The sequence below is a fragment of the Erythrolamprus reginae genome, chromosome 1 (genome assembly GCF_031021105.1).
Source record: "Erythrolamprus reginae isolate rEryReg1 chromosome 1, rEryReg1.hap1, whole genome shotgun sequence".
Classification (NCBI taxonomy): domain Eukaryota; kingdom Metazoa; phylum Chordata; class Lepidosauria; order Squamata; family Dipsadidae; genus Erythrolamprus; species Erythrolamprus reginae.
In genome coordinates, this window is record NC_091950.1 from 34,472,578 (window position 1) to 34,486,648 (window position 14,071).

At 42.4% G+C, this 14,071-nt stretch overlaps 1 protein-coding gene across 1 annotated transcript in view; it reads right to left on the minus strand.

The window, feature by feature from the left end:
• Positions 1 to 2,023: 2,023 nt before the first annotated feature.
• SOS2 (SOS Ras/Rho guanine nucleotide exchange factor 2) overlaps positions 2,024 to 14,071 on the minus strand; it is a 45,843-nt gene continuing 33,795 nt past the window's right edge. Inside the window, exons 19-23 of the mRNA XM_070749014.1 lie at positions 13,051 to 13,167; positions 11,500 to 11,761; positions 8,060 to 8,104; positions 6,497 to 6,606; positions 2,024 to 5,331 (exon numbers count right to left, since the gene is read on the minus strand). Coding sequence (XP_070605115.1) covers positions 4,831 to 5,331; positions 6,497 to 6,606; positions 8,060 to 8,104; positions 11,500 to 11,761; positions 13,051 to 13,167 — 1,035 coding nt within the window. The 3' untranslated portion in view covers positions 2,024 to 4,830. The remainder of the gene's footprint in view (positions 5,332 to 6,496; positions 6,607 to 8,059; positions 8,105 to 11,499; positions 11,762 to 13,050; positions 13,168 to 14,071) is intronic.

A 14,071-nucleotide genomic window follows, 5' to 3' on the forward strand; every position in this document is an offset into this window, starting at 1 on the left:
AAAGAGCCCTGCGAGGAAACGCTGCTGACGCTTGCTGCCTGAAAGACACAGATGAACAGAGCAGAATTCATTGAAGAGGCTCAAGCCTTGGGATGAACCAGACACTCCGCTGGAGAAACTGCCCACCATCCCAGGCTTCCTGTAGCTCTTGTTCTCCAGATGGTGCCCCTCCCCTCGCGAAGAAAGCTCAACCAGAAGCAAACTTTGCCTCCAGCCACCTCTTTGACCTGGTAAAAGTCTCTTTGAAAGATGATCTGCAGATGGTGGGGGGGCAGAGAGAGATTTCCTGCACATCGGCAGCAGCATCTCCTTGTAGGGCTTCCCCTTTGCCAGGCTTCTGCCACGTTGCTGCTGACCCATCTTATTGCCCCACCACCATCCCCTTTGCCTCTTACCACCCCCCCCCTAAGTCATCTGGGGGCGGTATGGCCCACTTTGGGAACCACTGCTCTAATAGCATAATAAAAATTAAAATAACACTTTGAAACATGTACCAATAATACAGCATAAATAACAACTGGTAAGGAGTACTGTAGTACATTTTCAGTAGCTCTTTTAGTTATCTTTGTTGTTAGGGAAACCGGTGTGTATCTTATGCAAATCTAGTAAAATGTTATCCATAGCAAGATGTCCCAAAGGTCCTTTCCTGAAAAAGCACCTTTGGGACAACTATGACTTAGATCAGGGCTCTCAAATTCGCAGCCCGTGGGCTGCATGCATCGTGCACTAACCATACCCACACCCAGTTTAGCGAAGGGAATAAAGTTGTAACATCACGCGACAACGCTAGTTTGACATCCCTGACAGAGATGACCTAGAATCTCCATAGACATGTCCCAAAGGTCCTTTTCTAAAGGCAACTGGATTTCCATGATTTTTTCCTTGAAAAGGTTTCACTTCTCATCCAAGAAGTTTCTTTAGTTCTTGGATAAGAAGCAAAATGTTTTCAAGGAAAAAAAGACATTTTTGAAAAGCACTTTTGTGACAGTCATGACTTAGATGATCGAGAATCTCCATTGGCATCCATAGCAAGAGTACAGATACATTTTTAGTGAAATCTTTTGATTTTCAAAACTTACAAAGTTTTTGGGTTTTTTTCTAGCATTCATCTCTGTATTTTCTCTAGCATTAGTCGCTGTATGTACATAAATTTATAAACTATCATGTGCAGACTGTTTCGAATTAACACCGCATCTGAGCTTGAAACTTCACATTTTGAAATAGAAGTAGATATTCCAACTTTCCAGAATGCTCTGGAAATGTCCCAAGTGTCCTTGTTTCTAATCTGAAAAGTCTTGGTTTACTTTGAGCACATACTATTTTAAGCAGCTCTATTAAGAATTATTTCCCCCCAAAAAAGTAATGTTAACACTTTCTTTTAACTACCTTCCCTTGGATTTTTATGAATCACTGTTTTAACTGATTTCTGAACCACCACTACCTCTTTGAATTTTTGGCTTAAATATCACATAGGGTGAAAGAGTTTACCACAGGGATATCAAACTGGATTTCTTTGAGGACGGGATCAGCATTGTTGTACTATGGGAGCCAGTGGGATGGGGGGAGGATGGAATGGATGCCTCCGACAGAACCCTGGTGGGCAAAGCAGAGTGCTGGGGGGCTGCATGTGATCCGCTCTTCCCTATTTGGGGCCTCTCCAGCCTCCAGCAGCATTCTGCCAACCAAACTGGTGTTTGCAGAGGCCTCCTTGTGTCTATTTTTGGCTGGCAGAGCACTGCAGGAGGCTGATGAAGCTAAAAATGGGCCATGGGGGTCTGCACGGGCTGGCCCTTTGATATTTCTAGGCCGGCCCCACACCCAGATTTAAGCATCCCTGGTGCAAGCAGGTGACTTGAAAATTATTGTGCAAATAATCAACTTGTTTTAATCTCTGTAATAGTGGAAAGGAGGAGTGTACCATGTTGGATTTTCTGCCTTCAGCAACAACTTGCCTAAAGACAGGACTTTCATCTGTTTTTCTTACTATGATCATCTTTGCAAGAATAATATAACTTGAACAGGCTTTCTTAAAAATTAAGACCAGGTGATTTATTAGTCTGGTTAAGAACTCTGATACAAAGAACAGTAAAAAGCCACAGAGTAGTCAAGAGAAGGCTTTTGGATTCTACAGTACTTGAACATTGTGAAAGAACTAGTCACAAAAAAAAAATCCCAAGAAATTATGGTAGCACCTATTTCAACCAATCCATTTTAAAGACATCGCTGAGCAAGAGATTGCTGAATGTCCAATCTCCTTGGCTTATGATAGTTTTTTTTACAATTGTTCAAAAGTTACAGTGACCTTTAGAAAAAGGGACTTGTGACGTGTACTTGCCACATCCCTATAGCCAAGTGATCACAATTTGAGTGGTTGGTAATTGGTTCATATTTAGGACTAGTTGTAGCATCCTGCAGTCACATGATTGCACTTTATGTTCTTTTTTGGCAAAAAACACCCATTTGAGGAAGCTGGATTTTCTTAACAATTGTGTGATTTATTTAATGCCCACTATAAAAATAGTCATAAATTAGGTTTCACTAGACTTATGATCACAATGACTTACAACATAAGTTCTAGTCACAAATGTGGTCATTAGTCTATCTGTATTCCCTATACATCAAAAGATTTCAGGCAAGCTCAAGATAATAACAAATCAAAGGGTTTTTAACACAACTGTTAATCAAAAAGATACTGCTAATCTGCCTCACAGATAATCTGTATCTACAAAACCAACCTGTTATCCCCTCCTTTCCTACCATCCCTATTTAAATCCTATATCAATTTACCCTACTGTTTATCAAGCTGAGCCATGCCTGTGTAAAGCATGCTGACTAGGAATTCAGGAAGCTGAAGCCCACCCATCTTAAAGGGGGCAAGGTCTAGCTACTCTATACATCTGATAAAGTGAGCTGTGGCTCATGAAAGCTTATGCTTTTAAAAAAAAAGTTAATTAAAAAAGGTGCTACCAGACTCTCTTCAGATCTTTTTTAAAAATGTGAACCAAATTCATTTGATATGCCAGTTTGAATGGAAAAGAACAGTATTCAACTGGCCAGAGGAAGGTCTCATTTAAGTTTCAGAGTCCAAAATAGCATTCTTCAATATCTGCTGGTTTAAACACTACATTTTTAGAAGGGACCCCATAATGACAGTAAAGCTCTAATTTGAGAAAAGAAGGGTAATTATAATATGGTTTTCACCATTAATATATAGAGAAATGCTTACAATAGTATAATGCACAGAAAGAAGAGATTGCAGAAGAGGCAAATCACAGAAATGTATACAGGTTATTACTTTGTAAATTATACATTATAAACAACTGTACAAAATATGGCGCAATAGCTTTGTTCGCCAAAACAATAGGCAACTTTTTAGCTTAAGACACCTCCGCTTGTTTAAACAAAGAAGGCACAACTGAATAGGACACACGTGCTAAATTGTTCTTGAACAGGTGGATGAAGCAGACCCTTTTCTGCTTCTCATTTAATCGGGCCAATTGTAGTGCACTCTCTTGGTTTAGCCACTTTTTCCAATTTCAGCAGCAAAACTACAAAAATTAAGACATCATGTCACCTAACATTTGAAAACAACAATAATATAATGGTCTAGCACAGTGATGGCAAACCTTTTTTCCCCTCAAATGCCGAAAGAGCATGTGTGCACGCTATCGTGCATGTGCGAGTGCCCACACCCTTAATTCAATGCTTGGGGAAGGCGAAAACAAGCTTCCTCCACCCCCTGGAGGCCCTCTGGACACAGGAAACGGCCTGCTTCCCAACTTCTGGTGGGCCCAGTAGGCCCATTATTTCGCCCTCCCCAGGCTCCAAAGGCTTCCCTGGAGCCAGGGGAGGGTAAAAACTCTCTCGCCCATCTCTCCGGAGGCCCTCTGGAAGCCAAAAACACCCTCCCGGAGCCTCTGTGCGAGCCAAAAATCAGCTGGCCAGCACACACATGCACATTGGAGCTGAGCTAGGGCAACGGTTCACGTGCCAGCAGATATGACTCTGTGTGGCACCCATGCTGTAGGTCCAGCATAACTGGTCTAGCACAAACCTCTTGATTTTTATTCTTTTTCCTGAAAAGAAAATATCTGAATAGGTTTATAAAAACAAAATTAGAAACATGACATAGGTTTTCATGTTTGGTGGGAAGTCCATCACTTATGGCATCAATTGGGCATATCCACTTGAAAGTTCTCCCAGATAAATCACATTGAAATGAATGTATTCACTGCAACTCGGCTTGGGTGAGAACGCTTCATGAGCCTTTCTCAATGCATCTTACCTGGTGCTTTCTAGAAGGCCATATTGGCTAGGATTGCAGTCCTGATACAGCTTAAAGACACCAGTTTGGAGAAGGTTCTCCAATTAATTGCACCTTTAGAACACACACACACACTCACACACACACACACAGAGAGAGAGAGAGAGAGAGAGAAAGGGAGAGAAAGAGAAGGCTGCTCATGCTCCAGTTTGGAAATTTAAAAAAAAATTGTTTTGGCTCAGTGCAATGAATTGATGTCAGTTTAAAATTAATGTAGTGTGTCATTTACAGTGCAAAATATGGTTTTCTTTGTCACAGCACTGAAGAGGAAGAGGAGAAGGCAGTGTTACTGATCCCCTGAGGAGAAGATAGATGGTGAAAGCAGGCTAGAGTGAGTCTGAAGGCTGTTGTTGTTCCAATGCTTGAGGATGAGTCTTGATCTGCAGCACTCTGGTGCATGTGTTTGCCTGACAAAGGGCTAAAATTCACGGTGTCATTGGAATAAATTAAAGAGAAACTGTAGTTAGGAGCTGCTATTCCAGTGTCAATGACTACCATAGTGAAGGTCATTGAGGAGCTTCTGCATTTTCTAGCAAAGAGTGTCTGTGCAAAGGAGGGTGAGAAAGTTCCCTCTTGTAAGTCTTTGGTGGCAGTTTTGGTAGCTGAGGATTGGAGTTCTGGCGAGGTGGGACTGGAGGTGCTGCAAGGCTATTAAGGTTTGGGCTGAGCATGCACCAGCGACGCAATATTCGAGGGGATGGGGTGCCAGGAGGAGTGTTGGGGGAGTTTGGGCATGTGCTAACTTCCCGGAGCCAGTCGGCCTCTCTGTGAAAGTGTCCCACAGGGGGTGGCTGAAGATTGAACGAACAGTTCACAAAGTGCTCTGGAGGTCGAAGGGGCACTGGTGGAGGAGTGTCAGGCAGAGGGTCTCTTGGTGGAGGTGGCGGAGGGCTTTGCAGAAGCTGATCAAACAAACCAGTGTAAGCTGGGACTCGTGGCTGTATCTTTGGAGGAGGTGGCTGTCTTGGGGGGACAGCAGGAGGATCATCATCAGACCTGGAACCACCCTGAAAGACAGATGAGCAGAATCATTCAAACTGTTCCCAATGTAAATTATTTTGAGCAAGAACCTGCATTAACCCTCAAGTGTATCCATCTTCAAATTTATTTCCTGGATCAAAACACTGACATTTTCAAAATACAGCGTTCCATACTTCTTCATCATTCTTGAACTGTATTTTTATTTATTTTATTTTTCAAATTTATAAGCCGCTCTTCTCCTGACGGACTCAGGGCAGCATACAACAATAAAAGGAATACAAAAATTAAAAAATACCCCAAGTACAAATAATAAACAGAGATACAAAATTTAAAACCCAGTACAAAGCAAGCATACAACCATCACTCATTCATCCTTTGTATGCCGTCCCGAGCCTACGGAGAGGGGCGGCATACAAATCTAATAAATAAATAAATCCTACTGGCCGGAGCAGAATGCTATCGCTCAACAGCCCCAGGCTGTTGAGTATTAACTTGAATATTAACTCCTCAGAGTGTAAAACAGTTTGATTTAAAATAAATGGTTTAACGTTCCACCAAAATGAATGGAATTCAGCTCTAAAAATAGATATTTCAAAATGACTGGAAATACAGTGGTACCTCTACCTAAGAACGCCTCTACTTATGAACTTTTCTGGATAAGAACCGGGTGTTCAAGATTTTTTCACCTCTTCTCAAGAATCATTTTCCACTTACAAACCCGAGCCTCCAAAAGTGTAACCAGAAAAGGCAGGGAGAAGCCTCTGTGGGGCCTCTCTAGGAATCTCCTGGGAGGAAACAGGGCCTCCACCCTCCCTGTGGTTTCCCCAATTGCATGCATTATTTGCTTTTACATTGATTTCTATGGGAAAAATTGCTTCTTACAAAATTTTCTACTTAAGAACCTGGTCACGGAACGAATTAAGTTTGTAAGTAGAAGTACCACTGTATCAACAAGCCATGTTTGAGACAGTTAATGCAGCAGACATGAAATCAACACATGAGCTGATTAATAAGTAAGTGGGTATTTGTTGTTCTGAGAGGAGGCACTAGCAGATGCACAAACACAGACGAAACTATACGGACATTGAACGGTGAAAAATAAAATCACACACACGGCTACAAGATCTCTGCTTTGCTCATAATCTAAAAATATTGTACACATAAAGAAGTTTCTTTTAAATAGAAGATTACCTTTGAGTTGGAAACCTCCTGATCAAATTTCTTGCGAGGAGGCAGAGGAGGAGGAACCAGGACTTCTTCAGTTAATTTATGCAAACTTGCACATGAAGTAAAGAATGATTCTGAAGAACAAAACAGAGAGAATTAAGAGTGTGCAATTGTGTACTGAATCTTTTGAAACCTGATTTGTTAAATGCATAAGCCCTAGCAATCATTTTTCTATTTTTGATACAGATAGTCCTTGAGTTACAACCATAATTAAGACCTGAATTTCAGTTCTAAACAAGGCAGTTGCTAAGTGAGTCATACCCAATTTTACAATAGTTTTGCCATGGTTAAGCAAATAACTGGTTAAGTGAATGACTGGTTAAGCAAATCTGGCTTCCATCATTGACTTTACTTGTTGGAAGCTAACTGGGAGAGTTGCAGATGGTGATCACATGCTTCCAGGATGCTGAACTGTCATAAATACATCCTGGTTGCCAAGAGCCCATGATTGTGGTAATGCTATGACATTGTAAGTATGAGGATTGGTTGTAAGTTGTTTTTCTGAGTGCTATTGTAACTTTGAATGGTCACTTAATAGATGGTTGAGAACTACCTATATATCATTGTTTACATTTTGCTTTATCTAGCTTTATTTTAATAGCTTCTGTATTTAGGACAGATTAGAAAATCTATAGGTAGTTTTCTACGATGAATAGAGTTTTGGTGGAGTTTTTAAAAGTATTTTGGAAGTTTACAATAGTGAGATCAAGGGAAACAATGGCAAAGATTTTGGGTACCTAACTAGCTTTTGATCACAAGCCTGCAAGCCTTTAGAAAGGCAGTTAAGAGTTGGGCATATTGCTGTAAGCTTCTCTAAGTCCCTTGGGATTGGGTAGCATATAAATCTAAATAAATAATAAATAAGTATTTCCACAGATCACAATGAGCAAAGTCCTGGTAGGATGGGATGCATTTTAATTCTGATAGCCATTTAATTGTTTCATTTTACTGCTGTTTTATATTTCTGTTGTACACCAGCTAGAGTCATATTATTTAAGTTGGGTGGTCATATTATTACACACACACACAAACGTCAACCCAACACAATGAACCTAATAGTCCGGTCTCTATTTTTCCCACAACAATCCTATGAGGTAGGTTAGGCTGAGAGTGAGTGACTAGTTTACAGTCATCCAGCTGGCTTCCATGAACTCAGTCTCCTCATTTCAAGGCCAGCACCTTAACCACTAGACCAAACTGGCCAAATAAAATTCTGATCAATAAATCTTTGTGCACATTAATCCTCAAAAAAAGGAAGAAATTGCTCTAATTTTTTAAGAGGTCTGACTTTTTCTGAAGTCTCACCAAACTTTAAGGCACACGTATTTTCCCTCAAAACTACCTCCAAAGCCTCAACCTCCCCAAAAGCATCTGAAAATCACCCCCTCGAAATGTCAATTGGATAGTTGGTTATTCCCCTTGTCATTTTTAGACAGGGCCAAAAATCATACAGCTTTGGGATTAGGGTAACTCTTGCTGTTCTTTTGCAGAGACAACGTAATTCTAAGGAAAAAACAAAGTACTTACTTGACTGTGGCAAAAGGACAGGAGCAAATATGCTGTTGTTGCTACCTGTGGGGAAAAGGCAGAAAGGACATAATCAATAACTTTTCCCTGCTGAAATATTGGTTTAGAACTGAAAATACAGCTAAGCGAAAAAGTGTATTGTTAATTGTAAGCGACACAACTTTTTCCCCACCTGAACTTGATAAAAGAGCATGAGGACTAGTCTTGGTCTTTTTACAACCTTTCCATTTCTTCCCTATCTATGTACTCCAGCAATGTCTTTTCTGTTATGTGCTCATTGCATTGCCTTTCTCTGATCCCCAGACTATACCCGAGGCAGCCTTAAGTTATCCTCAGGTAATGTTTTCTTTTTGCTATTGACACAGTTTTTGCCACATGCACTATTTGGCATACCTGACCAACTATCATTGGCATAATCAGGCCACCCCTATGAGGTGAGATTTGACCAGCTCTTATTGGTGCAGGAGTGCTTTCTCTCAAGAAAGTCTAACTCTTTCAAACTCAATTCTTCCTATCAGCCAGGATAATAAACAGATCTTTGACTCAGGTCATCTGAGGTTTTTTGAGGCTTGTGTGGGAAAGTAGAATGAATTTAGGAAGTCAGTAATGAAACACTGTGGGAAATAAAATATTTCATTACTAAAAAAGAGGAACAGTTGTCTACAGTCAATTAAACCACATGCGTTCTGCTCTGAGCTTTTTGAAGCAGGATTTACAATAAAAGGCACAGGATTATAGAAAGCATTTCTCTACAGGTAGTCTTTGGTTAATGAGCACTCTTTCAGTGACCATTTGAAGTTATGACAGAGTTGAATGAGTGGTATTTAGCCGAGGCCCTCAAAGTTCTGGCTGTCTCAGAATCCCTTCGGTCAATCCAAGGCCCTTAGCATCCAGCATTTGATGGTTGCAGAGTCCCATGCACATGATCGGCATTTGTTTCTCATAAGCAAAATTAATGGAACAGCTGGCAGGTAAGGTTGCAAATTGCTTTGTTTAAGTCACTTGCTCTCTGGTGACATTTTCCTCCAAGGACTCTGGTTATGGTGCCTTCAGTAACCCTCTGCCCACAGCGGCCATCCATGCACTTGCTCTCGTCTGGCAGTACCCCTGGCCCTGCTTCACTCATTCCTCAGTGGCCATCTACCCTCATGCACCCTTGTACAGCCAGCAGCCTCCCCCTCCCCCTCCCCCTTAGCCATGCTTGTACTTCTACCTGTGCAGCCTCCCACACCCAGCAGCAGCCTCTCACAGCCCTACTGCACCTCAACAGACCTGGCAACAACCACGTCTCGCCCCAGAGCACTCCTGCCTTGCTCAAGAGTTACCTGTGTACTCTCAACCACACAGGAGCAACCACCCTCACTCCTGCTGTGCTCACACCGTGCCCTGCCAGCCACTTATACACCTTTGTGCATCCTCTCTAGCAGGACCAACCTGCTGTTCCCATCTCGCACTGTGCCAGCCACTTTCGCGCACTCCCTCAGCTTCTGCATTGGCAAGTTTCTCTACAACACTTGCTCTGCGCCAGAGGTGGGTTCCTGCCGCTTTGGGCGGGTTTTATAGTACCCGTAGTGGAAATTTCCCCTCACTTGCTGAACTGGCATTGATGGCCGGCTGGACATGTCCCATAGACAGTGCCATCTTGTTTTTTTGCTTCTGTGCATGTGCAGAAGCTGGGTTTTTAGCAGTGTGGATGTGCGTGCGTGCTTGCAAAGCGCATCCACACTGCATGGCCACTTGACACATAGCACATATGTGTATACATGGCATGTGAGGAAGAGAACCGGCAGTCAGGTAAATTAGAACCACAACTAGCCATTGTGCATCCTCTCCCACCATCAACTTAACTGCCCATCAGCTACTTGGGAGCTATTTGGGCTTGCAATTTCCTGCCAGCCCAGCATCCCTTTTGTTTTTTGGGAAGTCAGCTGGAAGTTGTGAGTAAATGCTTGCTTAATGACCTATGATCTTTGCTTAACAAGAGCAACAGAGAGTGCCAAGATTGCCATCAGTAAGTGATGCAGCTACATGATGTCATGTTTTACAATCACACCGAAATGCAAATTTTTGTCCCAATTGTCATCATAATCCAAGGACTACCTGTACAGTTTTTTGCATGACTCGATTATGGCAGAAATGCCTGGATCTCCATGTATGTGAAGAAAGTGACGCAAAGAGCTTTGCAGGCTCATTCATGATAGATGGGGACTGCTGAAGCTACATATGAGCTTTACAAAACACAGAGTGTCTTTAATGATTCAAAGAGGGCTCTTTGTTTAAATGTTTTGCATGGGCCTAATAAAAAGTGAAGGAGTAGAAAAGAAATGGTGAGTATACAGATTTGGGGGTTAAATGATTGATCTCCACTGTGCCATTAACACTTGCGCTCAGTTATAAATGGCATAAAAAGAAATACAGTGATCCCCCCAGTTTCGCGCTCTCGATCATTGCTAATCGCTATATCGCGATTTTTCCACCCGGAAGTAAAAACACCATCTGCGCATGCGCGCCCCTTTTTTCTATGGCCACGCATGCGTAGATGGTGGAGTTTGCGTTCCCCGGGCAGATCAGCTGTTGGGCGGCTTCCCTGGGTCTTCCCCCTCTTGCTGGCGGGAGGGCGAGCGGCGGGCATCAGCGAGGAGCCGGGGTTTCCCCTTTGCGTGGGCGGCCAGTAAGACCCCAGCGCCGCTTCCCAGCTGAGTCCCGAAGCCAAACGCGGAAGTTCGCCTTTGCCGTCTGGCTTCAGGACTCAGCTGGGAAGCGGCGCGAGCGAACGGCGTGGGCGGGCGAAGGGTGGGCGAGCGGCAGCGAGGAGTTTGCATGGGCGGTGGGGAAACCCCAGCGCCGCTTCCCAGCTGAGTCCCGAAGCCAAACGCGGAAGTTCGCCTTTGCCTTCTGGCTTCAGGACTCAGCTGGGAAGCGGCGCGAGCGAACGGCGTGGGCGGGCAAAGGGCGGGCGAGCGGCGGGCGCGCGGGCAGGCAGGCGGCGGACAAGCGGCGGGCGGACAAGACAAGCGGCGGGCGCGGCAGCAGCGAGGAGTTTGCGTGGGCGGCGGGGAAACCCCAATCTTCGGCTCCTCGCTGCTGCGGCGGAAGTAAAAACACCATCTGCGCATGCGCAGATGGTGTTTTTACTTCCGCACCGCTACTTCGCGAAGAATCAATTGTCGCGAGGGGTCCTGGAACGGAACCCTCGCGATAATCGGGGGACCACTGTACACCCTGTTCCAGATCTCAAAAGCTAAAAGACAAAAATGCTGCATTCAAAATACATGAACTCAGTGACTAGAACTCTTTCAGAAGAAGCATTCCCATCCACCACTTATCCACTAAGCCAAACTTATCATAATATGGTAGAGATGTAAATCTGCAAATATCAGAGATAATTTTAGTTTAGTTTTATTGTAATTTGGGAATGTAAGGTCGTTCAGAATACTTACCAAAGGAGCTATTGAGATCAATGTCTATGAATACACTGACTTCTGATGACGCAGACACTGGAGGAGTGGATGGTATGTTTGGTGAGGTTGGTGCCGATGCTGCAGATTCCTGTTCAGTTTCAGTGATTCTGCTGAAACTAATCTTATATGGCTCCTTTTCAAGAGGCGTTGGATGGCCTCTCAAAGTGCCAGATGTTGACCCATGCCTGCCAGCATTTGGCCTTATTCCAGGAGATTTTAGAGGGTAGCTGGTTTTTCTAGGCTAAAAGAGAGAGAAAAGAATCCCACCGTTTTATCTCCTTTTGTTTCTTTGAGTTAATTATTATTATTATTATTATTATTAATTAGATTTGTATGCCGCCCCTCTCCGAGGACATATTTTGCTTTATGTTCAGAAATACAAGGAAATAAATCAGTGCAAAATAGACTAATCATGCTAAACTAAGAAAATTGCTTTTTTCCTTCCTAAGCAATTTTTTAGCTTTAAGAATATTAATTCCAGCAATTCCTTTCTTCAAACTACATTTGATTGCACGCCTTTGATATCTCCTCTGATAAAGGAGGAAGCAAAAGTTTCATTTTTGAAATACAGTTCTCCACTGGAAACAAAACATCTTTTGAGGGCTTAGATTAATGTAAGTATCAATTATGCTTACATTAATTATGTCAAATAATTCATAACACTCCATAGTAAAGTGCCATTTAACATTACAAAGTAATTTTGTGGTACAATACTCAGCCATTGTTATTATTATACTTTTTCTTAGAAACCTTGCCAGGTTTGAGAATAGAGCAGTATTTCTGCGAACGGCACACATCTCTCAGCACACACCATCATTTTTTCTACAAATTAAATATAAACACTAACAAATGGAGTCCTGTACAGGTAGCCTTCACTTATCAACCAGTTGTTCAGTGACAGTTTGAAATTATGATGCTAAAAAAGTTTTATGATGTTCTCAAACTTCCAGACTCCACAGTACTGTCACAGTCATGTGATTCCAATGTGGGCACTTGGCAACCACATGCTTATTATTTGCAAACTTCCCACAAGCAAAGTCAATGGGAAAGCTAGAAGGGATAATCAAAAGTCCCTCCGATAAGTCGCTTATGTATCAGCAGGCAATCCCCTACCCTGCCATACTTGTGAGCCATTTGTGCACCCTCTCCTGCCTCGCATTAGATATTGTTGGCCCTGATGTGCTCATAATGTGCCTCGTGGGCCATTCCTTCACCAGGTAGTAGCTATCCCTGCCCTGTTGCATTCGTAACACACCTTGCCTGCCTGCCATCCTGCTTATGAGCCACTTAGGATTCAGTGATCCTTGATCATTGCTTAACAATGGCAATGGAGAGTTCTGGGATTGCTGTTTATTTATTTATTTAATTCAATTTGTATGCCGCCTAACTTCCTAGGGACTCTAAGTGGATGTTGCTAAACAATGTAGTCAAATGCACACAACTGCATCACTTAGTAGCAGAAATTCCAGTCTCAATTACTGTCATGAACTGAGAACTATCAGCACATCAGTACATTATTTGAATACTTACATATCTAGAAGGCTGCTTGCAATTTCGGGGCTCAATCTCCTGAGATTTGTTGAATAAATAGTCTGTGAATTCTTTTTCTGGGTAATTTCCCATGGGGTTCAAATTTTCAAAGAATCTCTGAAAAAACACAAAAGTATCATGAAAAAAAGTTTTGGTAAGGGTCAGCATACCCCAACCTCCCTACCCCATCCCCACCCCAGCAAGATTCTAGAAATCACATTTGTTCTTAGGCTCTCAATCGGGCTCTCTGTATCGTATTTTATTTCCTCACATAGCCTTAGCAATGTTGGAATTATTTATGGATGGGACTGCATATGTACACAGTGCATGTGAAATGGACGAGAAGTCCTCAATTTACAACCACAATTAGGATTGGAATTTTGGTCACTAAGTAATGCATTTGTTAAGCGAGTATAATAAGACAAAATCCAATTTTATGATTTTGCTGTGATCAATAAGAGAATCGTAAAGCAAACCCAGCTTCTCCAATTGACTTTGTCAAAAATTAGCTAGGAAGGTAGCAAATCACAATCGTGTGACTGTAGAGTTAGGCAACCTGTCAGAAAGACAAGCAGGCTGCCAAATGCCTGAATTGGGGTAGTGCAACAGTCACGTGAGGACAGGTTTCAATCACTTTTTCTGAAGCCATCATAGGTTTGAACTGTTAGACAAATTGTCGAACGTCAAGGACTACCTATATTTCTATACATTTTAAACTGAGATCAAACATCCTGTCCAGAATATGAAAAGTAGTTCAATTTAATGGTGGCTGCAGTGTACTCCCATCTAATTGTACAAGTTGATATTTTCATAAAGAGAATCTAAGAACTTGGACACTTTGTGAGTTATTGCTAAATCTAATCCTCACCGTTATAGAAAACACTAATATACAATCACATAATTGGAAGTAACTTTAGAAAGCTCTACAGCTCTCCACTTAAGCCCTCTGAAAAATTACTCTTCAACCTCTAGCAAAGGCAACCCACTTATTTATGTGGGAGCTTGTTCCACTGGCTGGTAG